Consider the following 20,793-nt stretch of genomic DNA (forward strand, 5'->3'; position numbering starts at 1 on the left):
TTTTGGGAAGGGATGTTTGGTAAGTTACAAAGTAGATTAGGCATTTGGAAAGGTAAATTCCTATCTCTAGCTAGTAGGTTGTGTCTTATAAAATTTGTCCTTACCTCCTTACCGCTATTTTACATGTTTATCTTCCCACTAGTACAATCCATCCCCACCACCCCGACATGAGATGTGGAAGGGTGCCCGTATAAGGCCATCAGGACATGGATTTCTAAGTCTACAGAACAAACAGTTGAACGAATTGTAAGAAATATGTTTTCTATGTGTTATTTTAAATTCAATGTGTTGAAGTTTGACAATTTCTTTTCATTTGTTTTAGGATTCTCTTGCTGAGCAATCAACACATGGGACTTTTAATCCATGTGGTCGTAAAGATATTTTTAATGTTGCTCTCAGACGACCTGACCACCCTGGACGTGTTCGTGTAGCTGGATATGGGGTTGGGATTCGGTCATACTTTGGACCTTCATCACATAGCAAGGAACAATCGTCTAGTCAACTTAGCCAAGAGTATTTACTACAATTACATGAACAAATAAAGGTTGAGGTAACTCAAGAGCTTAGAGAAAGCTTAATGGAAGAGTTTAATGTGCGAATGGAAAAGAAGTTTGAAAAGCGGTGGGAGGGTTTAGGACTCTCACGTCAACCACCTACTATGGTAGAAGATGAACCACCTCCGCCTCCAATTAAGAAAGTCAGCACTAAAGGGAGTTGTTCGGCGATTGATATCTATTGGGAGATGACTTTGGCTCAACTAGCCAATGCGAGTTATATGTTGAGTGTAATTCTTTGACCCGATTTGTTGCCATGGGTAAGTGTTATGAAGGGGTCACAATGTTACACAATGTGCCTCTTCCTTCTAATTTCATGAAGGTCACGGTGGAGAAGGTCCTTTTTGGTGATGTTGCAGTTCATGTGCCGACATCAGAAGTCACAATTGTAGCAGGGACATTACTTACTTTCATTGTCTGGCCTAGACATCTCGTCAGACCTATAGACTCTATGGTATATCTTTGCACTAATACTAATAGGATTATATATCAGATATATTACATTCTAACTAATTTAAGTATTTTGTTTGTTTGTTGATGAGTAGCAAGAACCTCAAACAAAAACTGCCTCTGCGAAGTAAGAAAATATTCTCCATTGATGATCCTGTGGCAGCATTGGTGGAAGTTGTTACAACTTTAGATACAACTGTCTTAGAGGTTCCATGGGATGCCAATGGTTTTGTAAGGCATAATGATGTACCGTTGTACTTTTACATGTCTGATTTGTTGGACCTTGCATCTGGAGATCAAGAGATTAACAAAACAGTTTTGCAATTATGGATGATGTAAGTTCAAATATTACAATCTTTATACTTTTGATTTATTAAATATATTAGTACTAACTTATTGAAATTTAGGTATCTTTGTGGATTATGCTCCAATGAGGGGAAACACAATATATATGGGTTTTTAGACCCTCAGGTCATTCAATTAATTGGAAACAAGAAGTCAAAAAACACAAACATACATCACCACTACCTTAGAGAATGGAGGAAAACAAATTTATTTTGCTTCGTACATCCATGAGTAAGTCCTTATTTATTAAATAAGTCATACTAAATTATTGACATAAGAGAAACTAATTGATTTGTTATATAGGTGTCATTGGCAACTATTGATCATATATGTTCAAGATCATACCGCTGCATGGTTTTGCTCTTTGCATAAAAAAAAACCCCTGCCTATTTTAAGCACATTATAGATAGGTACGACAATTTCATTTAACATTTATTATTACTTATACATTATATAATGTTATGTATTCTAACATGAAATCTTATTATTTTAGTGTTTACTCTGGATATAACATGTTGAGTGGGAGGAGAAGTGAAAATGCACAAAGACTCACTTGGATGTACCTTAAGGTATTTAAAGTATATTTGTTCACTCAATTTAATGTGTCTCACTTATTTATTTAATACATTTATTTTCACATGCAGTCCAACAAGCAATCCGGAAGTTATGAGTGCGGTTATTATATTATGCAGTGGATGTTGACTATTGTGCAAGCAACAATTAATAAAGGTTGGGATCTGGTAATACCTCAATACAATAAACACTTTAAAATTTGGGGTTTATTATTCATGTACTAATTAAAAAAAGTTCAAATGTCACAGTTTTTTAACGACCAACACTGGCTAGATTTGGAAGCATTAGAGTATGTGAGAACAATATGGTCAAAGTATTTTGTAACCATGTATAACACCTTAGAATAGATAAATCATTAGAATGACATACTTTTTCATATATTAGCAAAACTTTTAGTAGAATGTTATAATTTGTTGTATGTATTTTTCATATTTAAAATATAATTTTAAATGTTTTTGATTTTCTGGAATTAGATATTTTATGCAGATTTTTTAAAAAAACAAAATATTTTTTTTTATCAACCCACATATAACGACGTTTCCACGTGGAACCGTCTTTAAAAGTCACACATACAACGACATTTCCATGTGGAACCGTCTTTAAAAGTTTTTTTTTTAATTTTTTATTATTATTTAGCATTCACTTATAAAGTCGATTAAATGAACCATCGTTATAAACATGTTTACAACGACAGTTCAGCAATTGTCGTTAAAAATGATTACTTTATAACGACGTTCGTAATAACAACGGTTTGGGAACCGTCTTTATATGTCCTTTTTAACCGTCGTTAATGTATCTTTTTGTACTAGTGTTCGTATGCCGGTTAATGTGTTGAAGGAAGTGGAAAGGATACAAAAGAATTTTTTATAGAGTTGGGGCTTAGAGGGAAGGAAAATTGCCTGGGTGGTGTGGAATAAGGTATGTGATTCGAAGGAAAAAAATGAGGTTTAGGGGTTATATACATAAGAAGGTTTAACTATGCTCTTTTTGGGTATGTAGATTTGGAGACTTATGTCTCAAGAGTGTGGTTTTTGGAAGGAGATTTTAGTTTCAAAGTATGGTGGTTGGAGGAATTTAAGGTCCTAGGCTTATATCAATAATGAATTGATATGGTGGAGGGACCTTAGGAAAGTTTGGAACTTAGTGGAATGGGGTAATGATTTCGAAGATAAAGCAAGGAGGGTAGTAGGAGATGCGAAAGAAATTAAGTTAGGGGAGGATAAGTGGGTGGATAATGAATCCCTAAAGCAAAAGTTTCCTAGGTTGTTTTCGGTCTCTTTAGATGTTGGTCACACTTTATCACAGGTTGGTGCTTGGAATGACAATTATTGGTCGTGGAAGCTGGGATGGAGAAGGACTCTCTTTGTATGGGAATCTAGTCAAGCTGACCAACTCTCACAGTTATTGGATAATAAGAGGTTAGCGAAAGAGGGTGAAAGCATGACTAATAAGTGGATTTGGAGAGATACAATGTCTACAGTTTACACGGTGAAGGCAACTTATAATCATTTAAAGGGGGTTGAGCAAGGTGGTGTTGGGGATTTTCTTGCAAAGTTTCAGAAGTTAAAGACTCTCCCTTCAATGCAAGTTACAACTTGGAGGGTGCTAACTAATATAGTTGCTACTAAGGACAATATTTTGAGACATGACTTAGTTCTGGTAAGTAATCTCTGCCCATTATGTGGTGAGGAAGTGGAGACGGTAAATCATCTATGTTAGAATTGTAGGCCTTAAACAAGAGGGAGGGTGAATTGTTTATAAAAGATTTTCGCAAACTTTGAAGGTATAGAGAAAGCCAATGAAGAATCAAAGAGAAAGGAATTAAGTTAACCAAGAAACAAATCTATTTTATTATATTTCCATAAATTCAACCGGTTGTTTATGCGATTCAACCAGTTGTTTTTATCAGTAGTTAATAAAAACAAGCCAAAACAGATTTAAATGAGATTAAGGATAGAAAGAATCACACAACAAGTTTATACTAGTTTACTCTTATACCAAGAGCTACATCCAATCCACAGAAACCACTGTGTGTACCACTAAGCAATCAACAACCTTGATTACAAACCACACACAAAAAAGGTGATCTTGAACCCTTCAAGAACACACACCTCCTTTGGCAAACAACACACTACAGATGACATGACACCCTCTAGATCTGCACACAACACGTTTACATAATTACAGTATTCAAGAGAGAAAAAGGATTGATCACGCCTGATACAGATTGAATTCAAAAGTTACAAAGCAGTCTTATTCCACTCTTAGACAAAACAATCCAAAGCTTGAAGTAAATCTTGGAGAAAACTGATTTGAAAGATTTTAATATGATATCTGACTACCAGGAGCGTAAAACTAATTATTTAAACTCCAAAAGGTTGTTAAAAACATTTAATGAACGAGCGAAATCAGTTTTGAATCAATTAAAACAGATTTACCAAACTTAACAAATCATGTTAAGGATTTTGAAAAACAATCGGTTGAAATGTCGAAACAACCGATTGGATTGGGTTGACAACAAAGTCAACCAATTTCAAGTTTTTTCAAAACCTGTTCAAAAAACACTAAGTGTAAAACAACCAATTGAAACGATTAAACAACTGGTTATTTTTCCACTTCTTTGTAAAACACTCTTTTTTAAAAGGATTTGATTTAAACCAATTTTGGATCCTAACTTAGAGTGGGTTTACAAATTCAAACTACCCATAACCCACACACATAAGCAACAACAAGGTCTTCAAGCAATCCACACAGATTTGGAGACATCAAAGCTCTTGTTCAACAATCTATTATTCGAGTGTAAGGTTTCTTGGAAAATTTGGGGTCTCTGTTTTGAGTGGCTTGATCTTTACTCGGTGTTTCATTTTGATGCACAAATGAATTTCATGTTGCTTAAGCATGCAGGTATGAAGAAATATGTCAATAGATGTTGGGGGATTTGGGTAGCAATTGTAGGTGAAATATGGAATATGAATAAATGTATCTTTAAGAATGGGAGAGTAGATCTTTTGAAGGTTTTTATTGTGGCTCAAAGGAAATCATGGTCTTGGGTTACAACTAAGGAAAGATTGACGCTCTTATTCGGATTGGTGCTTGGATCCCCTGTGTTGTATGAAGTATTTGAAAAAAAAATGATATTTTGCAAACTGTTTTAACTATTTGTTCAGGACTGTTGGATTTTTTGTGCAAGTTCTTGTTTCTACTATTGGTGTGGTTATGAAAAGAGAATATAGCTCCCGGTCAGGTTAATAGGCAAGTAAAGATTATAGGTTTGAAGAAAGTGTACTCTTTTGTTGAGTAGAAATCTTTGTGACCTGTTGTTGGGTGAGAGTATTTGATTGTCTTGTAATATGGAGTATTGTTATTGTGAGTTTTCGATTGTTACTAGGGGTTGTTTTTGTGTGTATTGTGGTTTGCCCTTTATTGATGGAAGATTAGGTATAAGGGTCTTGACAGGATTTTATGAGGGTTGCTGAATTCTTTTGATGTGACATATCCTCTCTTTTCATGTATATTTGAGGATTGGTTTGTTGTTCTGTAGAGTCTGATTGTTTTGAGCAGATTGATCTGGTTATTTTCTGTATAAAGGTTGAAACATATTTGAAGTGCCTATTTTTATTTTATTTATACTTTTTACTAATAAATTTTTTTAGTGTTTGGACTAGTAATAAGTATATCCTATTTTAGAGTTGTTTCTCATTTAATGTGCATACTATCATAATCATTTCAAAATTATCAGTAGATTAATTATAATTAATTATCACTAATCATAATTAATATCTACCAGAAATTTGATAACATGTTCATAAAACCTTGTACAAAACCGTACCCACTATTTTTCAATACAACCAAAGTTTTAGTTAATTTGATAATAAAAAAAAATCTCATAACATCACATAAATTTAATAAATTAACATTTTCACTTATACATTGACTACTAAACCATGAAAGGATTCTTTAACCAATCTTACACTATAGCCTCATCCTCAATAAATAGGTAAAACATCGTAGTTTTTACTTAAGTAGAGATTTATCAATATTAGGGTTAACGAAGATACTTCTTTAACTTCCACGAAAACCTTGTTGCCTTCTTCAATCCATAAATTTTTTTACTCATTTTTAACAGCCAAAAGGTTTGTCTTGCATTTTTCTATTAACATAAATTTTATGAATTTTCCTTCTTGTGCTTTAAAGATGCATTTTTTCACTTCAAATGTGTTTTTTTCTTAAATTAAAAACATATGTGAAATAATAACTTCTAAAAAGTAAAATAAAAGGAAAAAAACTTTTACTACAAGATAAAAAATTTAATCTATGTACAAGATAAATTTAAAAAAAAAAAATTCATATAAAAGAAATTTACTACTTAACTTATGCATAAGTTAATTTTAACTAATTAATTAATGGAGAAACTAATTCAAAAACTTTTCTCTATTTTTCTATTTTAATTTCTTTTGAAAAGTTTGTATACAAGCTTTGCTTTATTCCTCTATTCAATGAGTGAATATTTAAGAGATGCACTTATCTTGTTAAATTTAATAAGTTTATGAATGCCTTAAGAATTAATTCAAAGTAGGTAACACAATTTAATGATTATAATGGATTGCAACAAAATATTCTTTGTTTTAAACTAGGCATGGAAATCATTTCCAAAGTTCAAAAGCAACTAGTGACAACTTAATTGAAACTAAAAGAGGAATTAGAATGAAAAAGACTTTTTCTAAACAAAAACTTGTCCGTTAGTACAACTTCAGTAATTAATTAGGCTTTGATAGTGAGTGGAAGAGATGAGTACAAAAGAATAAGGAACTTTTGGGGTGAAACGACCCTAATAAATCCAACATCACTTTCCTAATTGAAAGTTACAACTTAAAAGTGATGTTTATTTGGGGTCAAAAAGTTCTAAATGACTGAACTAAATTAAAGCCATCACTTCTATTAGTAGGCATAATCAAAGACTTTTACTCCTAACTCCAACTTTATGAGACCATGCAAAAGGAAAATCATGAACAAATAGTAATTGTTTTGAGAATCATTAATTATATATTAATTTTTCTTTGGAATTTGAACTATTGACATAATAGAAAGTAAAATCATGAGCAAACAAGATGAGTTGGATAACCAAGATTGACTCATCCAACCAAAAACAAATTGGTGGCACCATTTTTGCAATTGATTTTGGCAGTAGTTACTCAATATTTTCTTTAGATTGATACAAAATTGTCTCGTATTTGTTGTATTACTACTAGTACGACTATTTATTAAAAAATATTTACAAATTTACTGATATTTACAATTATTTTAAAAAATACATTTTTTGAGCTCCAGATAGAAAGATACTGTAAATATCATAATGAATTCATAAATCAAAGAGTTCTAAAAAAATAAATTTAACCATTTCTTAACTATTTTATATATATTTAAACATATTTGGGTCTCATATATAATATACATTAAAAAAAATAAAATAATTTTTAATGAAAAAAATAATTAGTTGTTATAGTGACTAAATTAGATACCAGTTTAAAGATTAAAAAAAAAATTCTAAATTAGTTTCTATTATTGTTAAATGATTTTTAAATTGGTATGTAATTAGCAATCAAGATTTTTGTTATCAAACTTTGAAACTAAATAATTAGTAGTTAAAACCTTAATGACTAGTTAGATATCAATTTAGAAATTATTTAATAATAATATAAACTAATTTAAAAACCAATTGTTTTTAATTTCTAAAATATTCTCTAATTTAGTTACTATAACAATTAATTTTTTTTTAGAATTATTTCTATTTATTTTTTTTGTGATAAGCATAATTGTTTTTCCAAATTTTTAAAGAAATAAAACCACCCAAATTACTTAAAAGAATACTCTCTTTAAAAAATAAATTAAAATAAAAATATATTACCAGACACAAATTTTCCATAAACATTTTAAAATAAATTGCAATGATACACAGTGAGTGCTCTAAAATATAATAATATAACATTCCATTTACAAATATATAAAAAAATCATTAAAATTAGTACAAAATACTCATCTAAATTCGTGTTTGATTGAACATTAAAGAATTTTGGTTGTACGAGAAAAGAAAGATGCTATAAAAATCAGTTTTTCATGCATATAACAGATTTTATCGAGAAACATTGGTGTTTTGTCCACCCTAGTTGTGGTGTGTTTGTTTAGGTTGGCATTGTTCGAAAAAAAAGAGAGAATGATTTAGCATATCTGATAGACAGGCCATGTGTCGAGAGCCCAGAAGCTAAGAAAGTGATTGTGGGAGAAACGCTATAATGTATGCTAAGGGTAGTGAAGCACAATGTCACAGACATCAATGAGTGCACCTCAATCTCATCGACCATTCACTTTTTTTCCCAACAACCCTATTAGCACAGATTTTAACACAGACAAAAACACGGAAATACATATAATTTTTAAAATGCAAGACACAGATACAGATATCTATATATTATATAATTATAAATTATATAAATTGACAATAAATATTAATAAATATTTATGTGTACAAGTATGTTTCAGATTTTTTAGAGTAAAAAGATGTTTTTCATGACTAGTTCAAAAAAAATTGTTTCTTATTTTTATAATCATAATAAAAAATTATACAATAAATTTAAGTTTTTAAAAAATTATTTATTTATCTTTCTTAAAATTGTATTAGAACCATGTTATAATTTTTATAAATTCAACAAATATTTTTTGAATTGAACAATTCACCGATAAGTGTATTATGAGTATCGTATGACTGTCGACATCGATATATGTGTTCGACACAGACACATCATTTAAGAGAAGTGTCTGAACTTTCCTGCACCGCTCTCTGTCTCATTCCTTCTAATGCATCCATCCAAACATATTTGCAATTCTCAACAAACAAAACAAACCACTTACTAATATCAAATTTCACATTCGATGTCAAAATAAATAAATGTAATACAATTATAATCCTCAAGACACAATGCAGCAATATTCCAAAAGCTTGATAACATTAAACCCTTCTCCTTCACAATGTAGAGTATTTAGATGATAATGCCTATGACATTTGGCTTGTAAGAAAAACAATGGAGAAGAAATGGAACGAAGTACATTAATTGGAACCCACATGAGCAACACTGCAACAAGAATAGTGGAGAAGAAAGACCAATTTGAAATTTTAAACATTTGAAGAAAGGAGAAAAGGAACATCATATGAACTTTAAACATCATTATTAGTTCTCATATTTAATGAAAAATTCTATGTTTCTTTTTATTTTTTAAAACTTCAACTTAGACCACTTGTGTCATCTCATCATCATACTAACATTGGATATAAATATTAAACGAACAGGTCAAATGTACTTAATTTCAGAACATTAGTGGTCAAAATCATTAAATTTAAATTTATATAGTAAAATGTGTAAAAATGTGAAAACTTAACGGTAAAATCTGCTGTTAAACCCAAATGAAAAAAAATATACATTTTTTTTAATCTTGTGTGGATTATTTGTTTGTACATAGTTATGTTACACCTTCACAACATTAAAGATTTCGCAAAACTCAAATAAAAAGGTAAAATTTGCTTTTGTTTAGGCGATGAAATGATTAAAACTGTGAAGCCTAAATTAAAATACTCATTTTGAATGAAAGTGTTTATGAGTTATTTTTTAGGATATCCATTTTAAGAATTAATTTTCAAAAATATTTTTTTTCAGATTTTTTTGTTGACTTCTTATCTTTCCTTTTTATTTCTAAATTGGATTTCAAAGTAAAAAACAACTTTGTATCACGCTATAGATTATTTATCACGAATTAAAATATAATTTATATGTTTAAAATTATTTATTTATTATGAATCTTAATTATAATATAAATTTTTTAAAATATTATTTACATGAAAGAAACATTTATATTATGCAGTATATATAGGCTAAAATACTAACTTTTATGAATAAATTAAAGATATTTAAGTTGGTTTACTCAAATGTGAATTTTCTAGAAACAAGGTCTCCTCTACATAATTAACAAAAAAAAGTAGAAGATTCCAAAAGTTTTGACCGAAATAAAAATTCAATACACTAAATTTGTAGATTCCAAAGTATATTGGGAGTGATTGGTAATTTTTTTCTTTCTTTCTAAAATGCAATTTTTGAAACAATATATTTTATTAAAATGAGGGTAACATCAAGAAAAGTATTTATGGATTGTTTATTTTTTCAAAAGAAATCCTTTTACATTTAAGACATAATCCGTTTTTTCCTGTTCATGTCATAATCACTTGTAGATTACTGGATAGGATCGTTGTTATTTTCACTGATTATTATTGTTAGTTATACATAATTGTATTTTAGATTAACTTTAACAAAATAAAAAAAGTTTAAAATAAATTTATTTTAAAACTAAAACTAATTAAATTTCATAAATTTTAAAAAATAAAATTAGTGCTATGTGAAACAACAACCCTGAGCAAAAGAGAGCAACATAGTGAAGAAATTGTAAAACTACAGTGAGAGTAACAATTAACGACAGAATGAGAATAACGATACGTAGGCTATCTGTTTATGAAATAAAACTAGTAGAAATGCCTTTTTCGTGAAGGTACATATTTTTATGATAATAAAAAGTATTAAATACAATTAAAAAATTGATATAATTATTATTAAAATAAAAAACTATTATCAAATCATAAATTGTAACAATTTGTTTTTTCGTGAAGGTACTATTATCATAATTTTATTACTATTCTTATTATTACTACTTTTAACACCATTTTAAAATTAATCCCATTTTTTCCCATCAAATGAATCTTAGTGAGAAAGTGAAAACTATTTGTTTGATTTAAATTAAAAAAGTTTAATTAGTGAACTTAAAGTCAGACTCACTTTTATAATTTCGGTTAAGTTTACACTAAGTTATATAATATACAATATTTTCTCATGCAGAGATCTACCAACTCGTATGTTATATTATGAGTACCATCTTACAAAATGAACTTTAAACCTAATTCAATTTTATAAAATCTATGTGAGACGTCTGCATCTATGAAATCTAAGAAATGTTCTTATCTTTAGTTAATAAATATCAAATTTCCATCAAAACTAATTAAAAAATAACATAAAGTTGAAACCTAAACCATAAAGCTAAAAACTATTTATGAAACTTTAATTTGTTAAACTTAAATTAATGTTGTTATGGTTCAAAAAGGTCTCTTGAAGTATGAGGTTCAAAAAGGTCTACTAAATCATCTATATATGTTATCCGCTAAAAAAACAAAGGAGTTTAAGACTTATTGAACTCCTTCTGGAACTAAGTGTGACTCAATAAAATAATTAACAAACCTTGTTTTATAAACAATATGCTCAACAACGTATGAGTAACACCCTCTCTAAAGGCCTTCATATTTTTAGCAAGTTTAGGAACATGAATTATCGATTTTTCACATGTAATAAAAATCAAACACAGATTCCGTTACACGAAGCTTCCTCACAATTAAAGTTCACTTAGTTATATCTAAATGTATTATAATACTCTCAAATCTAACTGCTCATTTTACTATTGTCTTTGTATTCTTTACTTACCCAAATCAAATACGGATTCCTCATATATTATCTCAGTGTTGTTCACTTCTCGAAATCTTAGTAATTTAGCACAAAATTAACATATTGTACTTGTATTACTATTGTTCACTACGAGTTGAAGAGTGTATTATGTAGACCAAGTCTTTAAAATTTGGGAGAATCGAGGAAGAATTGTAGAAAAACCTTGGATTAGTGTCCTTGGTGTGTAGTGGCATCAATAAAGTATGCCGAATGGCATTAAAAGCATCGAACTTGGTAGTGCTTAATTATAAACCCTAGGGCATGTATATGTATTTGTAAACGTAGTTGATTTGTACAGTGATGGCTAAGAAGGTGAAAACGAGATATTTAAATGGCGTAGTAATGTAACTCTAGCGTAGTTTTTAATAAAAGGTATATGTAGTAGTAATTGGTTGAGCATTTAGTTTAGGATAATGATTTGAAAAGTAGAAAAAAAAATGGTTTTAAACGCGCATGCAAGTTGAGATGAATATTCAAAGATATAAGGTGAATCCCCATGAGGAAGGAGTTTATGATCTCTAAACACGTGAGAGGGGAAGAAGTAGAGAAATAGAGGTGTTGTAGGAATAAATAAAAACAAAAGAAGAAAGACAGAAGGAGTACCTTGGGATTGGAGCCCTAAAACGAACATAATATAAGTATTAGCAGCATAAAGGCATGGGTTGAGTCGCAGCAATCCTGACAAAACAGCTATATAAACAATACGGCACCGATTAAGTAATGCGTGTGAATAAGCCAAAAAAACCCATAAAAAGTGTTTAGAAATAGGGAAATGGGTTTAAAATTGAAATGGGTGATCAATTTGAGGAGAATGAAAAATGATAGGTAGGCAATGAATGAGAGTGAGGATGGGGACAAGGTGCTTGAAGAATTGTGGAAGAGAGGATATGGGTAATGGAAAGGGGCGTGTAAAATAAAAATCAAATGTTTCCTATGCGTATAACATGTGTGTCGAGTAAGGTAGGGTGGATGAGGGCACAGGTGTTATAGGGCACTACCCACTGATGTTTTCTTATTCAATCATCAATGCACATTGCTCAACAGCACTAGAGCACCATCTTAAGTAGCTTCTGCTATTACCCATAACTTGTTCACCATAAACTAGTTTTTTAAAATAAAAATAATTGTCAGGGTTGCCCATTCACACGGATTAATTAATTGCTCCATCCTCACTTTTTTTAATGCCAAATTTCATGGTTTCTGGTTTTCCTTTTGTGGTGGGATTTTTTGGTTAAGTATGCAGAGTTTGGTTGGTTGGAAAGTAATAGATGAATGATTTGGTTAGTGACGCAGTCCCCTTGTAGATAGGAACCTTTTTTATGTGATTTGTTCAACACTTTTGGGCAAAGAACCAATGGAAAAGAGATGAAGTGGGAAGGGTGAGAGGGGAACCAAAATGGCAGTGTTGCACTTGCGCACATAATTGGCACTATTATGGTTACTGAGTGGCTGTGATAACTTATTTTCTTGGATAAGCCCATTCTATTCTTTCCCATTAATATCAACCCTCACCGCCCCAATCATCCAACTTTTCTTTTCTTTTTCTTTTCTTTTGTTTTCAGATGCTCCAATTATTCTCACTATTCCATTTTTCCCTTTCCTTTTCAAGGATTCATGTTTATTATGCACACCAATTCCTTTCGGTTCATTTCTGCACTATTTGCTCTGTGAAAGCTTTATTGACCAAGGAAGGAGAATAGGTTAATGAACTTATAGTTAAAAACCTATTTCTGGCTACATAAATCTAATGTTTTAATACAAGTATCTTCTATTAGAATTTAATATCTTAAAAACTTCTTTGTAAGTTCTGTCCTATTATTCATATGGCCAGATATTTTTTTTTTTTTTAAATATCTCCTCTTTGCTTTTTGTTATTTGGTAAAGGATGAGGACTAATGTTCAACAATTGAACAATTGAATTTTCTCTTTTGTAGTTCTCTTCTTTCTTCTTTTTATCGTTTGAGTTTTGACTGTTGATAAGGAAAATATCTGTAAAAAGATTATTGATATTATAGTAAGTGGTGTTTAATGATTTAATTATTATTAATACATATTTTACTTAATTCATTCAAATCCATATAATTCGGTTAATACCGAATACTAACATGTTTTGGGACCATTTTACTACTGACGGTACACTTTTCTTTTGTTTTGCTTTGCATAATTAATATTTTATTCTCTTGTTGCAGAAATAATTTTTTGGGTACATTTTATTAAAATAATATACAAAATGTTGCGTAATAGATAACATACCTTCCATAAATGTAACTGTGTAACAATTATGCAAACTGGTGAATAACAAATTAATAGATGACTAAATTAGTCTACAACCAAAGGTTAGAAGCAAAATTAACACAGATTTTTTTTTTTTAATTTCTTCCCTACTGAATTTGCAAAAAAAAATTAATGTTGTTATCATTTACTATATAAATTATTATAAATAACATAAAACATTTTTTTTATAAATGGTAAGAAAACAAAAATAAAATATATTTTCTCAACTACCTGAAGTTAGTTATTCGTTATAGGACAACGGGTATGTACCATGGGAAATTTTATGGCATAATACAATGCAAAGACGATTAGGTGAAGTTGGAATTTAGAGTATTCAAATTGAATAAAGGAAGAAAGAAAACCAGAAAGTGAATGGTAGATGATAAAGGAAATCAACATGGACATCGTCTTTCATAAAGGAGATAATGAAGAAGACTTAAGAAGGTATCATTCTTTATCCAACATCCCTTGATTTCGAATTTCTATAGTATAAAGTAAGTACAACTTTTTTCAAATTAAAAAAAAAAAACTAGGTATACGATGCAAAACATAAGAAATGCATATGTAACTTAAAAGAAAAAAGAGAGATAGAGTGGGAAAAGAGAAAGTATAGAAGGTAATAAAAATTTAGAAAACCCTAAATTTGATCTTGTAAAATTACATAATTTTTTAAAATTGCGATGAAGAGTTTACACATGTGTATACAATTATTATTATTATTATTATTATTGTTTAAGATAAGATGAGAAGTGGAAGGTGGTGATTAATTAAGGTTGTTTAGAAGAGGAATTGAGGTGGTGGTGTTGATGTGTGTTAGAAAAAAAACGTGATGATTAGAGTACACGTAATGTTGTTTGTTATTGGAAGAATGTTTTGTGACAATGTTGATTAGGCAGAACAGAAGGGGGCGTAGGTTGGGACCGCACAACAACAGTAGTCCGCGCGTGCTACTTAGGCACTACTCACGTGCGACGATGCCCAATGGGGTGCTGCTGTTCTCTATATATACAAACCCCATTCACAGAAGAGTGGTGGTGAAGCAAACAAAGGAAGCAAAATAGGCACTGAGTGAGGTGAGTGTAGTTGAGAGAATGTTGATCATGACACATGGATGCAACATGGATGGATGATTAAGATTTCATCAACAAGGGAAGGTACCAAATAGCAACCTCCTAGCCCAATCGTTATAGCATTGCAGTACCTAAGCAGTAAGAAGAGTGACACAAACACACAGAGTGTGTGAATATACACATATATACGCATAAACTAGGTTGAGTAGTACTATACTAACTTGTTACATCAAACCAATGGAGACACACGGTGAGATAAGGGTGTCAAAGTTCAAGAGGGTTTGTGTCTTCTGTGGGAGTAGCCCTGGCAAAAAGAGAAGCTATCAAGATGCTGCCATTGAGCTTGGCAATGAATTGGTATATATACAATTCCATTATGCTTTTATGCTTTTCTTGCCCATATCTTGTTCTTTTTTTGGAGAAATAAAAGGGTAAGTAAGTAACCTTCTGTTTTACCTTCTGTTTCATTGGGGGTTTAATAAAAAGAATGTGTCATGTTTTTTATTTCATTATAAGTGAGCTGAATTAATGGATTAGGTGAAAATGGTTCAACTTTGTCATATATGACGTCTTGAATGATCTAGTTCCATTGATAATTTCAGTTGGACTAGTTCGTTCTGTTCATACCAGGTTTGCAAGTTGTAACTTGCTTCTGCAAGTCGAAATTCACATAGATTTCATTTTTTTTTCTAGGTTGAGTTTGTGTTTAGCTTCTGTTTAATGTTAGATTGTGTTTTTTTTTTTAAATTTTTACTTTTCCATCATTATTCACCAACCAAAGGGTCAGTCGATCAAAACCATGCCCAATTTTTTTTGCTCATGTGTTTAGATATCTATGGCGCCTTTCACCTTAGCATAAAAAGTATCCATTTTTTTTTGTTTCTTGAACTTTATTAAGCTCAGTAGCTCTGGACAGAACACTTGGCACGGACTTTAGTAGTGCTTGCTGCTGATTGAGCGTTGGAGAATAATTTTCAGTGGCCTTTTCCTTTTTCCAAACGAATCATCATTTTTGCTTTTGTGTTATTGACATCGTATTATCATAAACCTTCTTATTTGCTTCTGTTACTCTAATTTTTCTAGATTGTTTATGTTGTTAATGGTCTCTGAAGGTCTCTAGGAACATTGATCTGGTCTACGGAGGAGGAAGCATTGGCTTAATGGGTTTGGTTTCCCAAGCTGTTCATGATGGTGGTCGGCATGTCATTGGGTATCACTCTCTCTCTCTTTTCCTCACACACTTTTTTATGGTAAAGTTTTCTCTTTCTCTATTTTCTCCCAAGGATTTTGGGTGGAAGGGGACGATCAAGAAATCAGAGCCAATTGTGTTTGTGTTGGTCTCTTTCTCCATTGACTCTATTTGTCATGTTATTGTCTCTTGCAGAGTTATTCCCAAGACACTCATGCCTCGAGAGGTATGTCTGCTTCAGCCAGCTAAAAATGCTTGTAGTTTTTTCTTCTCTATAATAAAATTTTCCAACTTGTTTATTTTTATTTCACTTGTTTCTCTTTATCGAACATCTTCTTTGAGCACGTTTGGGTATAGATTAAGAGTGTTTTTTTTTTCTTTTGCAAGTGATGTCTTTTTAAGTTCAGCATCTTTTCCCTCTGCAGGTTTTCTTTCATTGGCTAAAAACTTTTTCTGTTTGTTTTGTTTTTGGTTTTTAGTTTCAATCCCTTGGATTATAAATTATTGATGTCTGTATAGCTAGGTAAAGCATGAAAGTAAAGCATGAAATAAACAATCCTTCAACTCTCATAATTGCTTAGCTGCTACTTTTCTCTTTATTTTGTTGATCTTATTATCTGCTCCATCCCCTGTGCAATGGTTCCTTTTGCAGCTAACTGGTGAAACAGTGGGAGAAGTAAAGGCTGTAGCTGATATGCATCAAAGGAAGGCAGAGATGGCCAAGCATTCAGATGCCTTTATTGCCTTACCAGGTTAGCATGAACTGATAATACTTGGTTGTATTAGAAAAAGTGGAAATATCAAGGTGCTTGAAGCTTTCTAGTTTTATCATGTACCATTGACCATATCTCAGTGTTTTATTCTTTTGAGAATAATAGTTGAATAAAATATTCCCATGATCTCCTGTGCTATTTTCTTATTCAGCATTCAACAAATTGGTATTGGTTTTTCACTTTGTTAAACTTTTTTTATCTGAATATTATTAAAAGGTTTACCACGCCTAATCATGAATGTTGTTGATGTTGACTAGGCATTAGCTGTTACATACTTGTGTATGTTTGGTTTTGAAGTCTTACGTAATATTGTGGACTAGTCATGTACTTTGAGTATGCATAAATGGACGAGGAATTTGTAATTTTAAGGAGTATTAAACTAGTGTGAGATTTTTAATCAATTAAATTTGGCACTGCTGCAAAACCGGTTTGTGACTTTTCTTTCTTAATAATTCATACATCCCAATGCTACGACGTTTAGAGAGCGACCCTTCAGAAGTAGCTGATGCTGACTTTCCCTGAGCCCTTAACATATGTGGCTAAAATTTCAAAACCTCTGCGGCTCTGAGCAACTGTGGTTCTGGTTGAGTACTATTTTTGCCGCTACTTTCCTTGGAAATATGACGTGTTTTGTACCAAACTTCCTGCATTTAATTGTGAAGGGAAAGTAAAGCTAAAGAAGAACTATCACAAGATAACGTTTCCAACTAGCACCTGCACCTGACATGGAATAATGCCTTACCCTTTTCAAAGGCTTTTAATTCTTAGTTGTTATAATTCTGAAAGTAATTGAGTGCTGAAAATTAGAGAAGATAAAGGAGGAACGCAAAGACAAAGCTGTCAATCACTCTCTATCTTGGGATCCCTCGTATGAAGGTGGATTCCTCAATTTCCAAGAGTAAATAAGAGGGAGAGTATGAAGACAAAACCAATAGATGTCCTTAACGACCTCTCACTTCATGCTATAACATCCATAATGGCATTTTTGAAACAAACCAAAGGGTACATACAAAATAGTAAACATTACTTACATGCATCCAAATATGGAATAGTTAAGTCCTAAATTGTGGCGAAAGAGACAACCCGGTTGAAATGAAACCAACAGTGAAAACTGGTTCTCATACTGTTAAAATAAATTCCAGGTTCTCTTTCTTCTGCTAGTCTATTAATTACCATCTCAATCATGGGTAGCTTACCTTATGTTTTTGTATTAAATGATATATAAACTTATGCAAGTTACATGCATGCAGGTGGTTATGGGACTCTAGAGGAGCTTCTCGAAGTCATAACTTGGGCTCAACTTGGGATCCATGACAAACCGGTAATTGACTTGTACCATTTTGTTGGAGACCTATATTATTAACTAATTTATTCTTTGGAGGTTCCTTGTTCTTTTAGCCTAACTAGATTTGACATTTCACAACTTGCAGGTGGGATTAGTAAATGTTGATGGATACTTCAATTCGTTGCTATCATTTATTGATAAAGCTGTGGAAGAGGGATTTATTAGTCCTAACGCCCGCCACATTATTGTGTCAGCACCAACATCAAAAGAGTTAGTAAAGAAATTGGAGGTAATTTTCATAGGATGACATCAACCAACCAACCAACCAACACTTTTTCTTCCACAGAATTAAGCAGAAAATGATATATTTTATGTTAAATTCACAGGACTATGTTCCCTGTCACGAAAGTGTTGCTTCCAAGTTGAGCTGGCAGATGGAGCAACAACTCACTTATCCCGAAGAGTATGACATTTCAAGGTAGCTGAGTTTGCTTCATATGCACGGAAGATGACTCTAGATAGAATTTTGGAGGTGGAAGAAGCTAGTGTGGAATATCAGTATTCTGTTTTTTGTTCTTACTCTAAAAAGAAGAAGAAATTTCTTTTGTAAAGTACCGGTATTGACCTGAATATGTGAAATTACTTTGTTCCCTTGTGAAACTGATTTCCTTTTAAGTTGTAAGTATTAGGGGCTGCTTAACGTATTGCTCCACCTCAACTAATTTTACGTTTAAATGATCTTTAATGTGCTGACTTTATAAAAGCATCTAGTATGTTATTTGGCCGAGCAGAGCAGCAAACACACAAAATCACTTAGATACATGACTTGATGACGAACAGAATCAACGGGCTATAGTTCAACTTGAATAAATTGCTAATAATTAAGAAATCGACTGACATATATGTTCTTGAGAGCTGATTTTAGAGTTGATCATGTTTTGGCGAGCTAAAGACAAAATACAAGAAATTGACCCCACAAACAGCCAATTCTTGAATGCAAGTGGAATAGCTGGTTGAGAGTGCATTTCCTCACATAGTTGGACATAGAGGCTGCAGTTTGTGAGCTACTCACCAAAATTTAACGTCAAATTATAAGAAATGCTGAGGTAGATTCAGTTTACCCCATCATGCACATATGATATTTCAGCTTTTGGGCCCCTCAGTTGCCAAGCAAATGTGACATTGCCATGTGTTACAGAGGACTATGTGGGGTTCAGAGTTCAAACTATGCGAGGGGCCATTTGCTTGTAGGCCTAAGGTAAGGGATCATGTGCCACATGCATGGAACTGTGGACAATATGATAGCCATGGTTGGTCCTAGTATCATCCATCAATTGCCAGTGGCTGAAAGAACTTCTTGGTACAGTTGGGTCTTTTGGTTTGGAGCTAATTCCAGAAGCTTTGAGTGGTCGCATACTCATCATTTATGATGCTTTGCATTGAAATATTGGCTGAAACATAGATGGCATGGCCAAGAGGGAACTAAAGGAAACACAGCATCCACCAAGGTAAGATTACAATAAGATCTTGACAATTCCTTTTTGAATTTCCTAGTACTTAGATACAGCTATGTAGAGAAGATATTTTCTTTGTGATCTATGAAAGTGAAAAGAGAGGCATTGACAAAATTATCCACACAAAGTTCCCTGTAGTACTTCTTTTTGCCCCTTTTTCTTCCTTTTAAACATTTCACTCTAAAATTGTTGAATTAAGAAGAAAGTGATCCAATGCTAACCTTGTTGAGTATATGTTTCATTATCATATTGAACAGAACACAATAGCTACCCATATTCATCCAAGAGCAAAGAGTGAAAACAGAAAAAAGAGAGGTGAGAGGGAAGTTGCTTTCACCATATCAGTCAACTTATCTTGTATTTAGCAATCAATTAATGGCTAATAACTAAAAACTAAAAGGTTACTGTTTGTTATGCAGTGCTGGTTTTGGCAAACATCCACATCTCTGGACCACTAACCTGTGGAGCACCTTTCAAGTACTATTTTCATGTTAGGTAACATGGTTTGTATATTATGGCTCCTATACATTTTCTCAAGTTAAAAGGACTGGTGGGTGTAGCATAATATTGTCAACCTTTCATCCTACATAGGATAGTTCTTGATCATTGTTACTGTGTGATGGATAAGGAAGTTATCCACATCAAAGGTCTATGTTATCTACATGCTTCACCATATGCAGAAACTAAGAAGCTTTTTGAACCTGCAAATGCAATTTTCTAATTATGTCCGATTATTCCTTCTTTTCGTCTGTTATTTATATCTTTTTGCAAACATAACCACTGCCTTTACTTTTCTGAAGAAAAGCCACGTGTTGATTTGTGGTGAACTTCTTAATATAATGACAGTAAGTTTAAGTGTTATATTTCTCAAGTTTTAATTTCAGACAACTTTTTATAAGCAAGTTTTTTTAAATTTTAATCAGTATAACAAGCTGACTAGATAGGTTTAACCCTCTAAAAAGAAAGTAAACTATTCACTAATCATCTAATCTTAAATTTAGAAGTTTAAATAGTAATTTGGATTTGAGATGAAAGGTAACCAAACAATTCTCTTTAAAATTTAAATTAAAACATCTAACCTACTTTGTTATGTTATTTATCTATTATTTATGGCGTGTTATTTATTATTTATGACGTGTTAATTCAGCAATTTAGAAGAAAATTGTCCGTAGTGTG

At 31.7% G+C, this 20,793-nt stretch overlaps 1 protein-coding gene and 1 long non-coding RNA gene across 4 annotated transcripts; both read left to right on the plus strand.

Annotated features, from left to right (window-relative positions):
- The first annotated feature begins 14,555 nt into the window (after positions 1-14,555).
- On the plus strand, positions 14,556-18,763 carry LOC137828802 (cytokinin riboside 5'-monophosphate phosphoribohydrolase LOG3). Of its 3 annotated transcripts, none has more exons than XM_068635509.1 (7): positions 14,556-15,213; positions 15,969-16,066; positions 16,241-16,271; positions 16,698-16,797; positions 18,069-18,139; positions 18,249-18,392; positions 18,490-18,763. In XM_068635509.1, exons 1-7 carry the CDS (start codon positions 15,094-15,096, stop codon positions 18,583-18,585), a joined length of 660 nt encoding a protein of 219 aa, XP_068491610.1. In that variant the 5' UTR covers positions 14,556-15,093; the 3' UTR covers positions 18,586-18,763. The 3 variants fall into 3 exon arrangements, with proteins under 3 accessions (XP_068491610.1, XP_068491611.1, XP_068491613.1); XM_068635510.2 differs by lacking the exon at positions 14,556-15,213 and adding an exon at positions 15,365-15,486; XM_068635512.2 differs by lacking the exon at positions 14,556-15,213 and adding an exon at positions 15,507-15,890.
- A 42-nt stretch (positions 18,764-18,805) lies between these two features.
- LOC150025941 (uncharacterized) lies at positions 18,806-20,335 on the plus strand. The gene is made up of 3 exons (XR_016523014.1): positions 18,806-19,611; positions 19,875-19,932; positions 20,037-20,335. It is a non-coding gene; the product is annotated as an uncharacterized LOC150025941 (long non-coding RNA).
- The last annotated feature ends 458 nt before the right edge of the window (positions 20,336-20,793 follow it).

This window comes from Phaseolus vulgaris, chromosome 7 (assembly GCF_051622355.1).
Source record: "Phaseolus vulgaris cultivar YP4 chromosome 7, ASM5162235v1, whole genome shotgun sequence".
Taxonomy (NCBI): domain Eukaryota; kingdom Viridiplantae; phylum Streptophyta; class Magnoliopsida; order Fabales; family Fabaceae; genus Phaseolus; species Phaseolus vulgaris.